Source organism: Chinchilla lanigera, unplaced genomic scaffold (assembly GCF_000276665.1).
Source record: "Chinchilla lanigera isolate Chin_1 unplaced genomic scaffold, ChiLan1.0 scaffold00004, whole genome shotgun sequence".
NCBI lineage: Eukaryota > Metazoa > Chordata > Mammalia > Rodentia > Chinchillidae > Chinchilla > Chinchilla lanigera.
Genome location: NW_004955405.1, coordinates 10,498,716 through 10,521,503, shown reverse-complemented (window position 1 = coordinate 10,521,503; position 22,788 = coordinate 10,498,716). Strand labels below are relative to the sequence as shown.

At 33.5% G+C, this 22,788-nt stretch overlaps 1 protein-coding gene across 4 annotated transcripts in view; it reads right to left on the bottom strand.

Annotated features, from left to right (window-relative positions):
• Positions 1 to 22,788, bottom strand: part of Cnot2 (CCR4-NOT transcription complex, subunit 2) — a 95,816-nt gene that overhangs the window by 25,726 nt on the left and 47,302 nt on the right. For all 4 annotated transcript variants that reach the window (XM_005374306.2, XM_005374307.2, XM_005374309.2 and 1 more), the window contains 2 exons: positions 21,721 to 21,843; positions 9,418 to 9,484 (listed from right to left, as the gene is read on the bottom strand). In XM_005374306.2, coding sequence (XP_005374363.1) covers positions 9,418 to 9,484; positions 21,721 to 21,843 — 190 coding nt within the window. The remainder of the gene's footprint in view (positions 1 to 9,417; positions 9,485 to 21,720; positions 21,844 to 22,788) is intronic.

Sequence of the window (22,788 nt, the reverse complement as noted above, 5' to 3'; positions counted from 1 at the left end):
TGTGGACAATTTTTAAGATGTATTATATATTCACTGAGATAATATGAAATGGACACTTTTTAATGATTCATAATTTTCCAAGATAATTTGTTCTGTATGTTTATTTTTTCTTTATCCCTCAAAGTAAGGATATACAGCGTCATTTATGCTGTAGTCCTTTCCTCCACCTTTCTGACTGGCATGTTTAGTGCTTTCTGTTTCTAGTCTGCTGAAGAAGAGTATACTGGTCAACCAAACTTATGCTGAATGAAGATTAAAACTAGTAAGTCAGACAGAGGTAATACATAAGTAGATGTCTTTCATGCTAGGAAGTTAAGAAGATTCCCCCGCTCCTCTCGCCTTTTTTTTGGTCTTTTTGAGACAGGATCTTGTTATGCAGTTTAGGCTGGCCTTGAGCTCACTTCGTATAGCCCAGGCTGTTCTCAAACTCGCAGCAATCCTCCTGCCTCAGCCTCCCCAGGACTGGGATTACAGGTGTGCACCACCAGGGCCAGCCTTCTTTCTCCTTTTTGAACTAATTGGGTCAAATAATTTCACAGACCTGAAGATTTTTAAAACTATGATCTCCAAATAATGGAGTACTATATACATGCATATTTTCTTTCAAATATCTTTGTAAGATTTATCTTTTGACATACCATAATAATGTATCAATTTCTAAGAGATCACAAGGATTTCACCATAAGCGCTGGAATTTGTCAATCTAATTTCTTTAACATGCCTAAAGGGAATTGGTCTAGATTATATGTGACTTAGTCACTACCAAATATATGAAACGTCACTCTAAATTTTGTGACCATGAAAATGCCACTAGCTGTTGCCACTTTCTCTGAATCTTAGACAAAATAAGGAAGAACATGAGGTTAGAAATTTGCTTACTGAAGATTTCTTCTGAAGAAACCAGTCTTTTCTCTTGCCCAAGCATACCAATTTCCCTCTAGGTCTTCCATGTGCTCTCACGATGAACAGCCAAAATCATACCTTCCACAGTACTCAAACATTTATTGGCACCTTGATATGCACTGTCCTAGTCTGCTAGAGATATAGTAGTGAACAAGACAGAAAAGGTTCCTAGCCTCAAACAGCTTAAATCCTACTCCCTAAACAAGATGTGCTAAAGTTAGCTACATGCAGATTTCCCATAGGAATGTGTTTCTCACAGGTACTCATCAAAAAAAAAGCCCCTGTGTTTTACATCTTAAAGATCACCTAGTCTAATGTTTGCATTTTATAAAAATAGGAATCTAAGGGAGTTAACTGACTCTTCTATTTATTCATTACTATAAACATATGCTTGCTAAAAATCCAGTACTTTTTAGTCTCCTTTTAAACACTGGAAAGACATTTTCTGAGGTCTATTCACTGTATCTCTCTATATACATATTATTTTATGCTACATAATGAAAATTTGGAATTTCAGAAATACTTTAGACAGTGGAAATGATCAAATATTAGCAAAAAAGTTTGGAAAAGGAAACAAAAATGGGTAAGAGTATTTAGTCAACTAAGGATTGGCATATTTGAATTAATTTACAATACTAAAAAAAGACTATGGAATAAAAAATATTAGTGTTTAATTTTAGTCTACAAAATTTATCTTTTTTCATTAAAAGAGCTAATAAATCAAAATGTCTGAGTGGTATTTTGTTGAACTATGAAGAGATCACAAAGCAAAAACACCATCACAAATCTACGTGTGGTGGCACACGCCTATAATCCCAGCACTTGGGAAACTGAGGCAGGAGGATCACTGGGAGTTTGAGGCCAGCCTGGGCTACAAAGTGAGTTAGAGGCCAGTCTCAACCGCATGGCGAAACCTTGTCTCAAAAGGACAAACAAAACCAAACCAAACCACACCATCACAAACTGGATCATCAATTTCTGAATATTTAATGGGTTATTTTAACTTTAAAAATTTAAGTTCTTTAAAACAAATAGCAATGAAAAGGAACATGAACATGCAAAGATTTTCTTTCGGAAATAAAATATACAAAATCATTAAATGTGATTATTTGAATCAAACTATTAGAACTAGAAAAGTTCAGGGGAGAAGAAAATTTAAACTTATCTCCAAAATACTTGGCCAAGAATGAGAAATACAAAGTAAAAAAAAAAGGAAGAGGCTAAAGTTTTTTGTTTTCCCAGATGGAGTATAGAAGAACTATAAGTACAAATATAAATATGCACAGATGAACTTGTGCTGAGTAAGTGACTAAAGGACAACAGAATTAAAATTTACTGAATACCTAACTACCAAACATTATACTACTACTTTATGGCATGTACTTCTCCTTAACAATCCCCGCAAAGAAGGTATTTAAGCCCCGCCTCACTGATTAGGAAAAAAAACAAAAAAAAATCAGTTTAAAAGGCTGTAATTGTGAATTAATTTTTTCTTTTAGGAGGTCTGTAAGAACGTATTCTAAACTCTTTTTTTTTGTTTTTGTCTTTCAGAGACAGGGTCTTGCTCTGCAGTTCAAGTTGGCCTTGAGCTTGCCTGGTAGCCCAGGCCGGCCTCAAATTTATCTAAACTCTTCTTTGGCAGGGTTCACAACTAAAGAATGAACTGAATTTTTTATTGATCATTTTTCACAAACCCTAAAGAATATGATCTAAGAAATTACACCATGAATTGTTTTAGTTGCACAAATTGACTACAGTACATCTCTTAAACACTTAAGGCATGGTGTGCCACTGTGTACTCAACCTTTCGCTATTGATAATATTAACAATACAGGTTATCTAGAAAAATATTCAATCATAGAAACCAAATCTGTGAATGTGCACAGTTAAATAAAAGTCCCCTAAAATTTTTATTATGGCTAGGGAGGAAAAATCAGGAAAGCTGAGAGTGTTTCCTTTTCCATTCCCCAAACATCTAGCTTCTTATAGAAACTGTTATCACACTAAAAAGCACATTAGTCCTAAATGGTGCTTTATCTCAATGTCTTACCTCTAACTTGTCCTGCACTCAGCTAATTAATCTTCTCTGTAAAACTATTTTACATGAGATTTCTTTCATTAAATTGAAGATTTAGGAGTAGAAAAAGATTTCAGAAATCAATTAGGTTATAGACAAAGAATTCAAACCAGGCATTGAGTTAGGTGCTCAAGATAACAAGCAATGAAGTACTGTATAAAGACGATCCAGGTTCTTGACTTCTACCTGAACGACCTTTTTACAATAAACATTGCTTTTCACTTTTTATAGTTGTTGCTAACTTTTGCATTTCCCAGAGAACTTCAATATATAGGTCCTACCTCCACAAATTGTGATTTAGTCTGAGTCTAGGTAATTCATGGGCAGTAGGATTTTTAAAACTGAAGTGCATCTAGAAATAGAGCCTAGATTGAGAACTACTGTTATACAGAGTATGAAGTTCAATCACAATAATATTGAATCCAAACTTACTCTTTAAAATTTTGTTAGGACCCAGAAGATTTCTTCTCTAACCCCGCTTCACATTTTTATGTTTATATACTATAATATTTGATTTATAATTTTCTTCTTTCTCTATCGCCCTTCTCAAATCTGCCCCTGTACCTTTACTACTCAAATTATTCTTCTACCAAGGACACTTTTTCTTCCCCTGTTCTACAGAGATATCAAAGACTATTTAATAAGTACTATGATTCAGGTGTCTACAGAGTCTACACAGCATGTCTGAATGCGCATAGGAGGGACTACTAATTCAGATTTAGGAATAGATGGGTTTGTGATCAGAAAAGGTTGCTTGAGGGAAACATCATATGAACTAAGTAATAAAGAAGTTTTAACCAGGCATTTGGTGGTACTAGTAGGAAGTCGGGGGCTGGGGATTTAGCTCAGTGGCAAAGAGCCTGCCTGGCAAGTGCAAGGTAGTGAGTTCGGTTCCCGGTACCGGGAAAAAAATAAATAAATAAATAAATAAAAGTCAGATGAGTACCGACTGATGTTACAACAGTTCAACCTGAGCAAATGACAAGCTATATGAAAATGACGGCAAATAAACTGGGTGCAGTTGCCACAGCTACTCGTGATGTGGCGGCAAGAGCATCACCTGCACTCAAGAGTTCTGGGCTGGGTTAGGCAACGTAGTAAGGACCTATCTCTTCAAAAAAGGAAAAGAGAGAGAAAGAAGGACAGGAAAGGAAGGAGGAGAAAGAAGGGAAGGTAAAGGTAAACAAGTTATACACCTGGAGGAATGGGCTTACCGTAACTCTAGGTGCTAAGAATATGAGACAAGAAACATGAGATAATCCCAAGCAACATTTGGTTCGCTCTTTAGAGAAGTTCCACAGGATCTTTACCTGTGGGAGGGCTGTGTGCATCTCTCAAGTATACTTCGTCCTTTTCCTCAGCCTAAGGACCCATTATACATTAGTGACACTTATTCAGGTCTCAAACCTTAGAAATTATCCTTGATCCCTCTGCTACATCCCACACCATCAAGTCAAACCAGCTCTATCTCCCAAATATTTCAAATCTGACTCCTGCCCAGTAACTCCACCACTAATCCAAGTTACCCTGTTTTCTTGCTGGTTACTACAGAAGTAGTTTTGTCTTTTGTTCCTTCCCCATCCAGTCCATTTTTCACATAACCAAGTGATCGTTAAAAGTGAAATTGCATTCAAAATTATCTGACAACTGCTGCTTCATGAATCTTATCTCTTCATTCATTACACTGGGCCTCTTATTCTTCTATAACTCACTAAGGTCATTCTTACATTCTTGAAACTTAGAACTGTTACGCCTGTGTTGGTTGTATTTGAAAAGCTCTCCTTTACATCATCCCAAGGAATTCACCTCTGCCAAGATCTAGTTTTCCATTCAAATATTACCTCCTTAGGGACAAGTCTCTCCTGCTCCATCTAAAATATTAATCCTATCTACTCATCCTGTTAATCTGACTTAATCTGTGCAGCACTCATTACAGGAGTTATTATTATTTACTTAGTTACCAGCATGTTTATTGTCTTCCTCTATTAAAACTAAACAGCATGAAACAGAAACTGTTATATGACATATTCCTTATTAGTTCTTGGAATAATAACCACATTCAGAGTGGGCCCTCAAGCACATGATGTCTAAATAAGTCCTATCATATTGTCTTCAGTAGGGTGTTTCAAAGACTCCTGGCCTATGGATTTAACATAAATAATTTCTACTATGGGGAAATGGTCCTCTAGGGTCATGACATTCAATGAGTAGTAATTAGCTTTTGGGTTTCAAAGAATCTGCAGTTCTCAACCCATACATACAATTATTCCTGTAATGCAATTGGGGATCAATAGTTTAGTATTTACACAACTTTTGGCATGTCCCTTACACTTACAAAATTGTGAAAATTAAGTTAATGTACACACAATGCTTAAAGTAACATCAGACACACACTAAACAAATATTCGCTGTTTAGCTTTTATGTAGAACGTGTATGGAAAGAAAGCCCACAGGCAGTCTTATGGTGAAGATAAAATAAGATCATCAAAGGAAGCGATTGCTGTCACCACAGAATAGCTCTTGAATTTGGAAAGTAGCAAAGATCTTGAGACATGTATCACAGGAAAGTATAGACTACAGTTCTTGGCTGAAATTAATTTAATAGCCTAATAAGTGTTCCTTGATAAAGTGGACCACTCTCAAACCTATCCCACAATGTAAGTATTATTTTCAGGGCTAAAACAACTGCACTTGGATCTTCAAAGCCAATTTCAAACATGATCTCATCTGTGAATCCTTTCCTTGTGATGATTCCTGCCTCTGAAATATCCAGAAACCTCTCAAATTCTTCCTCTGCAGTTAAATAATGTATGCTCTTAGTGTTAAATTATATACAGGAACCAGATCTTGCTCATCACATATTCAGCAAATGCCTACAGAGTGCATGTCATGTACCAAGTACTGCAGATATAAAGGTAATAAAAACATGCAAAAAATAAAACCAGTAACAGCATGGCGGTATATACACTGTACAAAGATGTCATAAAGGGAATAAATGACCTCTTCTACATGTATCTCCTGTATCTAGCATGACACAATGCATATGGTAGGCATTCAGTAGCTGTCAAATTCAATTCCTATCTCCTTTCTGAAGTTTTCCTGTAATCAAAATAATTCACTGTGCTTTTCTCCCCAAACCCTAAAACACTACCCATACCATTCCATACATGATACCTATATATCAATATCACAGGCTGTTATTTAATATTTTATATATGTCCTAACCTCCTCAACTCTAGCATGTGTTTGACAGCAAGACTTCCCAATGTTCAGTAGTAATTACTAAAATATAGCTATCTGTTAAATGGTTCTGTTCATACTGTTAACAATATCACTTTTGAACCATCTCACTTATGCTCTGGTTTTCTACAAACCAAGGAGCCTTTGCATAGGAGTTCTTAAAGGGGTATCTGATAGAAGCCTGAGACTATGCCACTACTCTAAAGCTAACAGTCCACAGCACAGGAATAATTATTTCCCGTCCCAACTAGAGGCCGGACCCTGGAGAATGCAGATACAAATGTATACAAGATTCATCCGGAGAGCTAAATCTACATGCTCTTAAGTCACTACCATATACTAGGGAGCACTCACAAAACAGCACTTTCCTTTCCCTCCAACTTTGTAAGGCTCTCAATCCTACTGGTCAGTTAGAAAGCACTCCAACGATATCATCTCTTAACTCTTAAGCACCGACTACCCAGTAGAATTAATTCCCGGTTCCCTGTTCACTACAATCTAGTAAATAGTTTTAGGGAGCTCAAGGATCTTTAAACCTATAAGGCATATGTCAAACTTTATGAACATACAAAGATAAATACAGGACCCCATGGAATTTGAATATAACTATGCTTACTGGTTTCTATAGTTATCATCTGATGTACACTATTTGAATGTTTGGATGAAAAGTTAACTTTTAGGATACACAATCATAATATACCAGAATTTGAGATCATATGAACCCCTAGTCCAGTATGTTCAGAGTAACTCAAGCACCCAAACCTAGAAAACCATACATAGCCTTAAGTAGTTCTATATCCATTCCAAGAAAAACTCCCTTCTTTGTTTAATTTCACCAAGTCTTAATCTTTCTTCTTCATGTCTTCCACTTCTAACTTTTCTAACCAGTAGACCCCTCATGCAAATGCCACAAAATCCTACTGAACTTTTCTAGTATGAACACAAAGTTAATGGTGGTGCCACAGTGTGCATGGGAGAAACCACTCTGAGTTATGCCAGTCTCAGTGTGTCGTACCAGTAAGCTGCCACTAACAATGGCACTCCCACCCACTAATTCCTTCCCTCCATACTTCAGGTCAGTCCCTCAGAATTTACCATTCTCACTTAAACTACTAGAACCTGATCCTCACCCAAGGCCCATATGGCAACTCACTCCCCTCCATCTGATGAGGTGTTCATACTACCAGTAAAATGAACAATTTGGCCACTAGGGTCTCAAGAAAAAACTGGCAATACAGATTGTCTTTTCTCACTAGTTGTAGTTTCTAAATACGTACCTTGGAAAATAACTGTATCCCAAAGCAAAACAGGTCAGCTAAGCTGACCTAAGCTGCATCTTTTTCAGTAGGCTAACACCTAAAATTTAAACTGAAGAAGATAATGTAGATACTCAAAATGCTGCTTCTCTAAGGTTATGGAAATGTAATCATTTGACCAACAGAAAGGGACTATCATAAATAGCTTCTTTTAAAACTAAGGAACACTTTTAAAATATTTTCAAGGAGAATAAACTTGCTCATTTATTAATCCTTCTACATCCTTAATACACAATGATTTACACAAATTTGAAGTCAATAATTGTCTATCATATTAATGATAGACAATATATTTCATCTAAATCCATTCTATATCTTAGCCCATTTTTATTTTTACATTTTAAAGTTAAAAAACATCAGACTGGCCTGTATAAGGTCTCAATAAACTGTTAATAATCACTGCCATTTTCCTTCACAAAAAAACATTTGTTTCCCAAATGTTATTTTTCTTCATTTCATATTTCTGCTATGATATATGAGGAACTTTTAAGTTAGCAAAATAAGATCTTTGCAGTTGCTCTACTGAAATAAGTGTTTTAAAACAGCTATATATTTCTATGGTAAGCCTTACCAGCAGAAAGGTAAAGGTCATGCTGAAACACAGGCTAAACAGAACATTACTAGTCAATAATCCTTCAACAGGATAAGCATTTTTTGATAAATAAGCAATAGTTTTTCTAGAATGCTTTTAAAATGTTTTTATTTAATTAGGAAAACTGTTAAAGGAGAAAGGAAGGAAGGAAGGAAGGAAAGAAGGGAGGAAGGAAGGAAGTGAAGGAGGGAGAGAAGGAAGGAGGGAAAAAGGGAAGGAAGAAGGAAGGGAAAGAGGGAGGGAGGGAAGGGGGATCTCTATGTATGTATTTTATTTACTAATTCTGTATTAGCAAAATTATGTTTCATAGAAACAATGCCTATATACAAAATTAAGTTTCATCCTCCCACTAAACTTTAAAATCTATATGAAGGGTAAAGTGGCATGACAAAGTATTCTGATACCTATAAAAATTTTATTTCTCATTATACAGGAATGGTTCCAAATCAAATAAGTGATTTTTATTTGAAGCTGGTTAAGATTGTCAGTAAGCAGATGTCTCCTCCAGTTACTTAATTATGGTATAAATCTGACTGGAATTTATAATACTTTTAATACCCTGCTCCATTAACAGAAATTTTATTAGCAGAAATAAACCAATAGATTGTTAACACTAATGGAGATGATAAAATCTTTTTAATAGGTAGGATTTTTGAAATTTGGAAAAATGTGAAGGTATTTTATAATTCAGATTTTATAATAATAGCTAACATTTATTGAGCACTTACTATGCACCAGGCACTATGCTAAGCGCTTTAAAAATGTACTTTTTAAAAAAATCTTACACAATGAAAAAGGAACTGAACTGTGAGTCAAAAATTTAGATTCTATAATGAGACAGAGGTAAAGCAAAAGAGAAAATCTTTGCTAAACAAAAATCAATGCATAAACAGTTGCTATGGTAATTAAAATCACAGGCCACACTAACATAAAACAATCTACCAAACCAAATAAGAAACAGTAACAAAAACCCATACTTGTAAATTCCTCTAATTGAAAAAAAAAACAAATATCTACTTTTAATTTGCCAATTTTAAAAAATATTACAAAAGAACATACAAACACAAAAGATGTCACAATAAATTTGAATCTATTCTATATCCAAGTAATAAATTTAGAATTAGTAAGGGCTAAAATAATGAGGTTTCACTATGTAAAATTTTTTACAAAATTCTGAAAAGTATCTTTTCTGTGAAATCCAAAAACCCGAAGGGCAGCAGTGGATGTTGTTTACTTATCAGTTACTTTTCTCTTAAATAAGTATCCCAGAATAAATACAAAATTCTTACTTTGTTGCCCGTATAAACTTGCCCCAAACTGAGACAGCTGACCTGATGTAGATGGTGATGCCAGCATCTAGAAACAAATTAATTATATTAGAGCATAAAGAAAGAACATAAGGCATTTTATTCACATTTCATAAATCTGTACTTCATATCACAAATGTTAGCCTCTATGCCACATTCTTATTCTTCCCAAAAAATAAACATTATGTAACAAACCCTATTTCTTATGAGAATATCACAAGTGAGTGAAACCAAACTGTGCAAATGGCAACAAATTTTAATACCCTAACGGTTTTTATTACATTACACTAAATTATATCATCACTGTTCACATGAAAACAATCTAGGCTAAGCTAACAAAAACATAAAGACAACATCTCAAAAAGTCATCTCTAAGTTTATAAGCAAAATTTCTTGACTCTTCCATAATATCATAAACTCTACTTAACACCTAAATAGAAAAGTTTTGTTCTTCTTAAGAATATTTTCTGATTTTTTTTTTTTTTTTTTGGTTTTTCTCCGGTACTGGGAACCGAACTCGTGACCTTGTGCTTGCCAGGCAGGCGCTTTTGCCCCTAAGCTAAATCCCCAGCCCCTATTTTCTGATTTTTATATACAAGTAAATGGTTTCTAGCAAATGGGGAGAAAAACCTCCAAATGTACATGTTACCATAAAAGTGGAGAGATGTGATAGCAAAAGACAGGAATACAAAAATATAGACATGATAATAACTGATAAGGTTAATGGATAATAGAAATTTCAAGATACTTGTTCAACAATGCTTCTGAACTATAGTATAGTATCTTTATTCATAGTAGGATATAAATTCATTGAAGGCATGTTACACTCATGCAGCATGCTATATTCATTTTCAGATTCCACAGATAGTGTAGCAGGTATACACATATATATTCATATATATGTGTGTGTGTATGTATGTATATACACAAGATATTTAAGGTCAGAAATTGAAAATGTGTATGTTGTGCATTATCTTGTATTAGACAACCATCAAATGCATAAATTAAATAAGACACAGGTCATGTCATGAAGAGGCTTATAGTCTAAAGGGCCAAGAGAATGAATTATACAATTACATCCTAAGGACAGTGTGCAAAATGTTATAGAGGAATTATAAAGTATTACTGGAAGAAGATAACTTTGACACCTATATTAGAGTGAGGTAGCAGTAAAAGATTGTAGGTGGTAACAGCTGATGAAGGGTCTTCCAGGCCAAGAATATGTAATAAGGTTAGTAAGGTTAATGAGAAAACAAAATAAGAAATAGCAGTGACTACAACAGGCTAAAGAAGAAAAGAGATAAAGTTCACCCATAAAGGTAAATATAAGCATGGGAAATAGAACTTGAAGGCCTAATTGCAAATGGCCTTCTTAAATCACATAGTTGGCAATAAAGAAAAAAAATATTAACCAAGGAAGTGACATGATGAAAATGGGTTTTAGGAAGAAAATTTTAAGAGTAGAAATGGATGGAAATGTTAAGATATCAAACTAGAATAGCATAAGTGGGACTACGAACAAGACACCCTGATAGTAGAAGTAAAAGTACTTTATGTGAGTGGAAAAATCACAAAGCAGAGAACTATCAAAGGCTGCTCTATAGTTCTCTGGGGAAAAAAATCATGCTGATACTAGGTATAGTTAAGAAAACCAAGGAGAATCTGTATATAGATTCAACACAACCCTAATCAAAATACTAACATCATACTTTATAGAACTAGAGAAAACCTAAAATTCATATGGAACCAAGACAGATCCAGAATTCCAAAAGCAATTTTGGGCAACAAGAGCAAAGCAGGAAGCCTTGCAATATCTGACATCAGGCTACACTACAAAGCAACAGAGCAGTGATAAAGACGCATGGTAGGAGAGATGCGTGCATCAATGGAACAGAATAGACAGAGAAACTCCCCTGACACATTCAGTTGTTTGATCTTGACAAAGGGGCCAAAAGCATTGGAAGAAAGCCTATTCAACAAGCAGTTCTGAGAAACCCGCTATCTACAGAAGACGAAACTGGACCTTATCTCTTATCACATACCAAATTAAAATCAAAATAGATCAAAGATCTAAACATTAAAAGGGAAACATTAAGCCTACTGGAAAACAAAACTGGTAAAACGCTTACAGACATAGGTGTAGAAAAGGATCTTCCATATAGAACCTCAACTGCACAAGAACACAGCAAGAAATGGACAAGAGAAATGAACAGACATTTCACAGAGGAAGAAATACAAATAGTCAAAAAATGTTATGAAAATATATTCAACATCTGGCCATCAGAGAAATGCAAATTAAAATAATGCTAAGATTCCATCTAACTCCGAAAGAATACTAACCATTACGAAATCAAACAATAACAAATGCCACATGGCTGTGGCAAAGAAGGAACCCTCCTACATTGCTGTTGGGAATGCAAGCTGGTACAACCGTTATGAAAATCAGTATGGAGATTTCACAAAGAACTGAAATTAGAAATTCCATACGACCCAGCTATTTGCCTTCTAGGAATATTCCCCAAAGAGCTTAAGTCATCATACCACAGTGATACTTGCACACCGATTTTTATAGGAGCACAATTCGTAATAGCTAAATCCCGGAAGCAGCCTGTAGAACCATTAACAGATGATTGGATAAAGAAAATGTGGCATCTCTATAAAATGGAATCCTACTTGGCTATAAAGAACGACAAATTTGACAAATCTGTAGGAAAATGAATGCACCTGGAAAATGTAATGTTGAGTGAGATACACCAGACACACAAGTTTGAATACCGTGAACTTGAGGGAGGCAAAGTACAAAGAAAATAGTGAAGGATGGACAGAAGGGAATAAGGGCATGACCTCTTGCAATAGGGAAGGGTCCAAGGGAAGAGGGGCAAGGGGTGAGGAGGGGAAGGGGAAATACGAAGAATAAAGATATGCCACATACAGGAACCTAAGAGCCTCAATGAATATAAAAATTATATGCCACAACGTGAGCTGAGATTAATAATATCAACAAGAATGAAAATCAGGATGGGTCAATTAAGGGAGGGAGGGAGAGGGAAGGGAGAGGGAAGGAAGGGGAAGGGAATTTAAAACAGGAAACAAGCTCTGGTATGTACATGCACCCACTCCCCAAGATGACTATAAACTGCAGCAGCACTGCAAATATTTACTAACAACATTTTTTAAAAATTAAAAAAAAAATTAAGGGGAGAAATATTTTGACAGTGGCAGGGTACAACATACACTTTATGTTTTTTTATGTCAAAATTCTTAAGTTGTTTTAATTATTCTAAAGTTTGCACAACTTTTTAGATACCACTCTAACATCAGTACTTACAATAAACTTTCTGATAAAATATCAAACCTTACATTCTTTCTTAAATCCAGAGTGTACAATCTCGACAATTACACTAACACTCAAAACTAAATATTCTTAATCTTTTAAACCAATAAATCAAAAGATGCCTGATCAAATTCTTTTTCATTGGTGCTATGGTCATAACTTACCACATTAACTCAAGTATTTTATAAACATAATAAACATTCATCTCCAAATTGCAAAAAAACAAAAGACATGTAATATATAGCAAAGCTTTAATTGCTAACTAAAGGTAAAAAGGTTTATATAAAATGCTGAAAAAATCATGACTTCATTATCATTATCAGCTATAAATGGAAGAATATAGTTGTTTCTAAAAGTTTCAAATACTGTATAAGATGCTGGCCAATATGATTCCTTCATTTAGAATGCTACATAACATGAATATTTTCAAATGAACAACTTAAAAATGTTAACTCTTCTCAAAAATTTATGCCTACTTAACATTCATTTAGTAGCCAAAGAACATGCATTTTAGTACACTTTTTCACAAAAGTTATACATGTACAAATAAATTACAAGTGTGTACGGGTGACGGGAGCGAGAAAGGAGAGGCACACACGCAGGCTCAGAGGCTGTGGTTTCCAAAGCCAGTTCTTGGGCACTAAGAGCACTAGGGTGATCAGTTCACCATTGTGTGTTTAATACATTAAACATATATTTTCTATTTTAAATGAGCAAACATTAGTAAACAGTGTGTTCCAAAATATGAAAGGAGTTTAACGTTACACTTAAGGGTTAATAATCTTTAATATATTCATGTATTGTTAACACTACTGCCTTAAAATGTGTCATAAGTGCAAATATATAATTTCTTTAAAATCTAAACCTAATGATACGTACTTTCATATTGTGAAATAGTGCTAAAACTGAATTTAACATAGTCAAAGAATGTGAATGAGACAAGAATGTATTTATGGGAACAAAATATATATATGGCGTAGCCTGGCAGAGTAATAATGATTGTTAGTAGAGAGCAGAAAATTCAAACGTGTCTCAAAAGATAAAGTATGAATTTCTTAGAAAAATATAAAATCTCAGATCAAGAGACATGTTACAGGAGGGAATGCTGTATAAGCAGAAAGAGCCCAACTATGAAGAAAAAAAATTTTCCAAGTGGAATCTTCGTGCTGCCACTTACCTATGGAAACAATGGAGCCTTGGTTTCCTTCCTGTAAGAGGAAATAACACTACCTACCTCACAGAGCCGAGGTGAAGATTAAATAAGAAATGGAACATAGTGCTCAACAAATTATACCAGCAGCTGCTAAATTAGAATCCAATCTTTCCCTCAATGTAAAACTCTTAACAGCACACAGAGGAGTATTCAGCCTCTGGAAATTCACTAGATAATATCTTAAATTTATGCAACTTTTTGCCTAAGGAGCTAAAGAAGTTTATCTTGAGAAATTACAGGTAAAATAAGGTGTAGAACTTGTGTTCACAGGAGAAACAAAAGGTAAAACAGACTAAATGTCACATAACCAGTAGAATGATGAAACCAAAATGTAGGTTATTGTGTTTGCAATCTAAACTGAGCATAATAATTATACATTTTCCATATCTCAAAAAATGTATAATATACATCACAATCAAAGAACATGACAGTAAAAGTCTGGAAGCTACTTCAAGAAACAGTAATGTGATTCTAGTTATTTTTCTGACTCAAAAAACTCCTTTGTCCTTTAATATAGAGAATCAAAAATTAGAATTGCATTTAAAAAGTTATATCCACTGTTAGTAGCTCTAACTCTGCGATTTATGACCAACAAAAGGTCTAAAAATTTGTGTTTAAAAATGTGTATTTTGCATTTTGCCAGGCGTGGTGGCATGTCTGTAATCCAAGCACTCAGGAGGCTGAGGCAGGAAGATTGTTTTGAGTTTGAGACCAGCCTGGGCTACAAAGTGAGCTCAAGGCCAGCCTGATCTGCACAGCGAGACCTTGTCTCAAAAAGGACCCCACCCCCGCCGCCCCACCAAAAAAGTATATTTGAGGTAAGGCACAGGGGCACATGCCTGTAATCACAGCACTTGGAAGGCTGAGGTAGGATAATTGCTTCAAGTTCAAGGCCAGCCTGGCCTACATAGTGAATTCAATGCCAGCCTGAACTGCACAGTGAGACTCACTCAAAAAAAAAAAAAAAAAAAAAAAAAACCAAAACTGTATTTCAAAACTGTAAATCCGGCTCCTGCCAGCTCTTCATGACCACACTTAAGTATTAAATCTTCCATTTCTCTTATGCTTCCTAACAGTGATTACTTCTCTAAGTTACTTCATCCAAAAAATATACCCCCAATAATGAAAACATTTTTAAGAAACATTAAAATTAGTTTGGCTAAGAAATTATTTTCATGAGACTTCAAACACAAACTTTTATTAAATAAAAATTCTCTGAAAATAATAAAATTAAAATTGAAATAATTTGTTTTAAAATAATGTTCTAAAAATTCACTGCACAATATAAAGGTATGGCGATAGCAATGTTTTCAAAAAAATTTTCTCACTGTATCTTAGCTACACAAATAAAGAGATAAACAGCGAAGAAGAAAGTATGTCCATGTACATAAAGTATCTACATACTTAGAATTCTAAATCTGGAAAGAATCTGGAGGATATTTTAAAATTAAAAATGGAATGCTTTTTTTTTTAAAAAAAATTGAAACCAGAACAAAACCTAGCAAACTGGCACAGAAAGAAAGACTCTGAGAAGATAATACAGTAAAGGAACAGAAGAGGAGAGGACTGCCCAAGGTGGGGCCCTGCCAAGACATAAAGCCACGGTGAAGTTACAAAACCTGGTAGCTTATGAATCATATACAGTAAAATTATGAGTTTATGATGTATTCTAAGTAATTTTCATTAAAATCACAGCATTATAAAAAGACTACTTTTCAAAGAGTGAAATATTTAATGTAATTAATTCCGTGTTAAATACTTTGAGTCAAATTTTCAAATTTTTACTAAAAAATGTTAATAAATATCTTTATATTATACTGACTGAATTATAAGTTATAGCCAAAGTAAAAATTTATACAGACTTAACATTTACCTGTTAAATGCTTTTGATATGCATTGCTCTTTTTGAATATGCATAAACTCTTCTCTACAAAGGCTATATTACTCTTACACAGCAGTCACCTCCATGTTCTCTCACAAAACTGCTAGCAATTCTTCCACTTCATTGAAACAAACAAACCAAAGCTTGCTAGTAGTACAGGGTGAGTAACCCTAAATTAAAAATCTGAAATTCAAAGGACTGCAAAACCTAAAAATTTCTGATTGCTAGCACAATGCTGAAAAAGTATCAGAGTTTTGGAACATTTTGATTTACAGATATTTAGACTCAGGATGCTCAACCAGGCTATGCAAATATTCCAAAATTGGAAACATTTCTGGGCCAAAGCACTTTGGGTAAAGAACACTCAATCTGCACTGTGCAAATGCTTTCCTGTTGTCTAGATGATGATGATACTGAACATTTTGTCAACACACTGATACTGGATATAGTTTGTAGATAAACCATTTTATATGCCTATTTTGCAACTAAACTTTTGTCTTTATGTGAATGTCAGTAGGTTGAAGAGGTTTTTAGAAAGTTCCTTTCAAGTAATTTGAGACTTAATTCCAATTTCTTTAGAAAATACTCTTGATTTATTTGCACTTAACTTTTATGAGTTTTAGTCATATAAATATCATTGACATTTATGTAATTGATATTTTCTTTTAAAAGCTTATAAAATGATTTTTTAGGTACTTAGATAGTCCTATCTGCAAATATTTTTATTTTTCAATATTACACACTTCTTCTCTTTAACACTCACTGACAGTCTACGTCTTTTTATAGATTCTAAGATCACAGCAATGTATTAGAAAATGTCCCTGTGCCATGAAGCTTAAATTCTAGTGGAGCAAAGAGGAAAATAAACAACTAATAAACATGTACTTTGAGGTAGTGACAGATGTTATGATCAAATAGCCAGATGAACCCTTGAATATAGTTAAATCCAAATCAAAGAGATGACAATTGTGGTGACAAAGGTAACTTTATATAAGATTCTAACAAAATATCATTATTGGTATGGGAAAAATCTTAAATTGCCACCAACTGCTGTACAGTAACACTATATGAAGCTAGGTATGATCTAAAAGATGGGTATTGAAAGCTTAATGTTGGCAGTACAGAGAAGGCAAAGTAGTTGCACACAATCAACCCTAGAATATTTTAACACTAGAAGTGCTCTAGAAAATTAAAGCAATTAGAAGGGTTATGATCTGGAGTTCTCACATTTCATTAAAAAACATTTCAGAGTCAGGGGGAAAAAAAAGAAAACTAGGTATGAGATCAAAATGACTTGTCAAAGTGAGTACTCTTATTAGTGTTAAGATTTTTTAAAAGGAGGTGTCGTTATCTCATGTCCTTTCAGTATATATTAAGACAAAAAAAAGAGAACCTCACAAGTCTGTGATTCTCAAATGACTATGCTTAAGAATCGTCAAAATGAGCATAAAAGACTGACAAAATTTTCAGTAAAATGTATTAACAGTTAAAATGCAAGTACATACCTGAAAAACCTCTACATGCTAGTTACCTTTCTCAGGTTCTATAAAGTCAGGAGACTTTACAGTAACAAGTAAAACAAGGAACATGGAAAATAAGCTGCTATCTGCCTATGAATTTATTTAAACAGGTAGAAATATCTAAGGAATATATATCTGTCATATGTGTAACACTACTTTAGTAAAAAAGCAAATACGTATACTATTCTGTAGAAAGTCAGATATATAGCTACAAAAGCATCTTTAAAAATAAGGAGTACCTCTGAAGAGTTACTTAGCAATTTAACTGGCACACAATTTCAGATAGAACATTTTCAGAAATATTTATACAGTCACGCAGATGAAGAAAAGCTAGATTTTATGCTCTATCGACAGGAGATTTGGATTTTTTTCTTTTATGTGCACAGGTCTGTGACATTAGTGCTATTTAAAAGACATTAGTGTAATCACTTTTCTGGATACCATCAGAAGATACTAAATGAATTCTACCTGAAGAGGTATTACTTCAAAGCTCTACTGCCTCCTCTCGGAAAAAAAAATTTTTTAGCACCAATTAAGATCTCATTAAGGCCAGGCGTGGTAGTGCATGCCTGTAATCCCAGCACTCAGGAGGCTGAGGCAGGAGGATCATTGCAAGTTCAAGACCAGCCTACGCTACAAAGTGAGCTCAAGGCGGCTTGAACTGCATAGTGAGACCCTGTCTGAAAAAGAAAAAGAAAAAAAAAGATCTCCTTAAGCTAGCTTCAAGATTCACTCAACCAATAGTTTTCCTTATCACAAATTACAACTGAAAAGTGTTTTCCCGCTCTTTAGAGGGGAAAAAAAATAAAAATTACCCCAGTAATTTACCAAAATTTTTTACTTGAAAAGGTTTATAAAGAACAAAATATGTGCAGAAAATACATATAATTAGAAAAACAATTAATGAAATGTTATCATATTAAGAACACTTATTGAACATCAGTTCATCTAAGTTTTGCAGTTATTCAATCAATCCTTATATCCATCTATGCTACTGTTCCTTTTTTATAGGCAAGAGAACTAGAGTACACAGAGACTGAGTAACATGCTGAAGGACATATGCTGGAATTCATGTTGCTGAGATATATAAACTCGTAATAGTAGATTTCCAAAGCACACATAATAATCACCAAACACTAATAAAAGTGCTTTGTAAGACAGCTGGTTATAAATGCATGCAAAAGCATTCTACAGATCAGTAAAAATAAATATTATAAATGGCAACTATAAAACTCTACTCACTAAAAAGTATAAAGAGCAACAGACCTAAGAACAGATTTCCTTCTAAATAGAGGTCAATTTTGTATTGGCATGCAATAGCCAGAAACACCTTCACACAGAAAAGGAGGATGAAGACTTTACCTATCATGTTTATTCTATAAAGGTAAAATTAACAGCAATTAGAATTGCTGTTGTTTGGATATAGAAGAAAATCAGACCCAAGACTATATCAGATACTAATGTACATTAAGGGGAGTATTTCGATTAGCCATAAATGAACTGTGTACTGCAGAATAGGCAAGAACTGCCTGTAGACTGAACCCAGCATACTCCCTGTTTCTGTAGGGTGTTTGAACTAAGAGTGAGTTTTACACTATGAACAGTTACATAACGTCTGCAAATTTTGCTTCTTAATCCACAAAGCCTCGATACTATCTGGTCCTTTAAAGGAAAGTTTTCTGATCTATGATCTAATAAAGCATAAATAGCATTGGGACAACTGGATAACTTCACGAAGGCAAAAATGTATGGTGCCTCATAATTCACACTTTAAACCAAATATATTTCTGATGGATTTAAGTCATAAGGGAGGAATAAAATATAAGGGAAGATACTGGAAAAGGTATTTCCATTATGATCTCAAAAACTGAAAAAATTTTTAAAAACTCAAAAAAGAAATGGTAAATATTTGAGGAGCTATATATATGTTTAATCTGATTTAACATTATACAATGTATACATATATCAAAACATAACAGGATACACCATTAAAAATGTACAATTTTTATGTTTCTGTATATCACTTTAAAATAAATTCAATTAAAATTTTACAAACTAAAAGACTGAAAAGTCACATTAATAAGAATGATAAATATTTGTATACTACTAATGCCATAAATAAATTAAAGGTGAAAAGCAAAATAGTTTTAACAAATGAAAACAGCCCATAAACTTAATATATGGAGAATATGAGCAAATAAGACTATTGATGCAGTAGAGAAACGGGAAGTGGCATAAAAAATGGGTACTCAACCATGGGGAAAAAACACAAATGGCCAATAACTATATGGAAAAGACACAACACTTTGTGTGTGTGTGAAATTAGCATTTTTATATATACAAAAAAACAATTAAAAAAAAAAACCCAATAAACTTCTTTGTCCAGTGCTGATACTATTTTTGAAGGTGCAGAAAGGAAAAGTCTGGTATAAGGTACAAACTTTCTGATGGAAAATTTTTCAGTATGTTTCAGAAATTTAAATGATCATAACATTTTTCTAAACAAAAATATTTAATGAAAATAAAACTTCTACTAGTCAATTATTTCTGATAAGATTAATTTTTCTCCTTTTCTCTATCTATACTTTCTAAAATTTGTAGTTTCTCCATGCTATTTTATTTTACAAAGTAATAGCAACAGCAGCAATTATGATAAACTTGCTATATTATCACCATTGTAAGAGTGAAGAAACGGAAGGCTGAAACTGTTTTGCAAACAGATAAAGTAGATCCAAATGTGTAAGCGCATTGCTTTGGGGCCCCCCAACCCTTAAGTTGTGTCTTATTACCTTAATCTTTTAAAAAAGCTTTAGGAAATAAATCATTCTGTCAGTTTGGTGACAACGAGATTGGAAAAGTAGGCAAGTAACATAAGTATGGGTTTGAGTGTATATACAAACTAACTGTAGTTTTAAAAACTCAATGCATGTATATTATTTCTGCTTTTCTGGAAGACAGATATTTGTTATTCATTTCCTACACATGCAATATTTCAGGTTTCAGTTTAAAAGCTTCATATCTTACTACTTAAAAGTAAATGCTTTTAATCAACACTTGGTATTTCACTACCATTTTTCTATCAAATTTAATTTTCATAATACAATCACAGTAATACATAGAAGTTGTACTTTTATAATTTTGGCAATGATATTATCAAATATCTATCCTTAATTTTTACCTATAAAATCAACACTTAAAGACAGGCATAAATAATTAAAATAGCAAACATCAAATAGCAAACAGCTAGAAAGGCAAGTAAGATAACATAAAATTAAATGACATTACTGTATACTATAACCTATTAAGGCTCAGAAGATAAACAAAACCTCACATGCACTTTAAAAATACCTCTGATAAAACAATTTGATAGTTTATTTCCAAAATGATAAAACAGTCGTATAAAAATAATCAGGAGAAAAAAACAAAATAAAACACTAAAATCCTAACAAATGTAGGTCAAGTTAATTTGTGAAATTCTAAAAAGACAATGGGAAATGATTTACTAATAATTATCTTTCAACAAAAATGAGGGCATTTACTACACACCTTTAAACATTATCACTGCGTTAGTTCGAATCTCAGGTTAATAGCTAGAGGAAATTGTTATGTAGATAGGAAAATTAGGGACAGCAAAATTTGTAAAAGTTTGAAAGCAGGAAAAAAGATGAACAGGTACAAAATAAGAGAATATGCAACCAGTTTAACTACAGGGTATAAAATAATTTAAAGAAGCTTAATAAAATTTGAACTGAATATATTTAAAAATAATTTACAAATATTCTAATTATAACTTGGCTGTATTCTAAACTCTGTATGCCAAATCAGTTACTACCTACTAGCCTCTTAAAACATATAATTTATTCTTCTACTATATTTTCAATACAGTTGTTCAACTTTTTTTTTATGGTATTATGACAGCTGAAGAGAAAAAGATACTCTCTATCTGAAGTCTAGGGTTATAGTCAGAAGATTCCACAATAAAAAGAAAACTTTACTGAAACGTGCCATTGTATCTTTAAATTTGTACAGATCTGCTCTTTATATGTACATTTAATATAAAAGTTACTTCTCATGTTAAATAAACAAAAAATATAGACATAACTCATGGCTTTGATTACTTCCTACCACAGTATTATCCCAATTTAAAAATCCTAGGACATTACATTTCCCATTAGAATGTAAGCTCTTTGTCTTTGTATCCTCAGGGCCTACTGCTGTGTCTAATACACAGTCACTCAGGAATAGACAGTATCCTGTGAATCATATACTACTACTTTTAAGGAAGGAGAAACAGACAGATACTGCTGTGTAAATGCAACATAAATAATTAACTTACATCTTTTTCTGACCGATGTGGAAACATAGAAGACTGGCTGTAGTACATGTTTTCATCGTGGTAGTCACTGTCGACCCCCTCTACAAACTTCTTTCTTGAAGCACCAAACATGCTGTTTGTCACCTAAACAAAAATATTACTTTATCAAGAATAATATTTTGAAAAATGTTCAGCTGTATCTCACTACTATATGAAAACAGAGAAAGGGAAGCACTACTAAGAGCCAGAACTAGACCAACTAAGGGGTAAAAGTCACGAATCTATAGCAATACAGGATTAGATGCTTGTTTCTGAGTCCTAAAAGTAAGAAGTAAATCGTAAAGCCTATCTTATGCAACAGTTTTGCTTATTTCTAAGGAACTAAATAATAGTCTTGAAAATGATAACCCCACATACAATTTTTCCATGCATAGATTTAAAAGTTTACATTCAATCATTAAAAATCTTAACATGTATCCTCAACATCAGTGTCTCTGTCAGCACTCTATCTACTTTTAAAATTATGTTTTCCATGGCATTTTATTTTTATTAAATTGATTGAGATTCCAAATTTGGTATGTTCTGTATAACCATTATCATTAAGGATATTTTCTTCTGCTGTAAGTAACAAGTGAGCCACTTCTTTTACATCTCATTTCAAAATAAAATACTGTAACCACTATTATTTACCAATGGACATGGTAAACCAACATGTTGCAGACCATAATGGCCAAATTCCATGTGTCAACTTTGCTGAAATCACCCATGTGATTCAATAACTGCTTTATACGGTAAGTTCCCTATTAAATTTGTAGGAAATTGATTTATCTTTCCTAATGAGGTATGAGATCAAGCTGCTCAAGCAGATATTAATAACAGTCTATGGATAAGTCAATGAAAAGTTTGCTGTATGTTTTTCGTCTTTGGGCAGTGGACTTCGCGGTGAACTTCATAGTATCTATTGTCTAATATTAAATGTGAGTTGATACTAGAATCCTACGTACCTATTTACCATCCTATGTACTTCCTAGCAGTGCTGGGGCCGGGCGGCGGTGGTGGTATTGGTTTTTCAGTGAATTTAATTTCAGA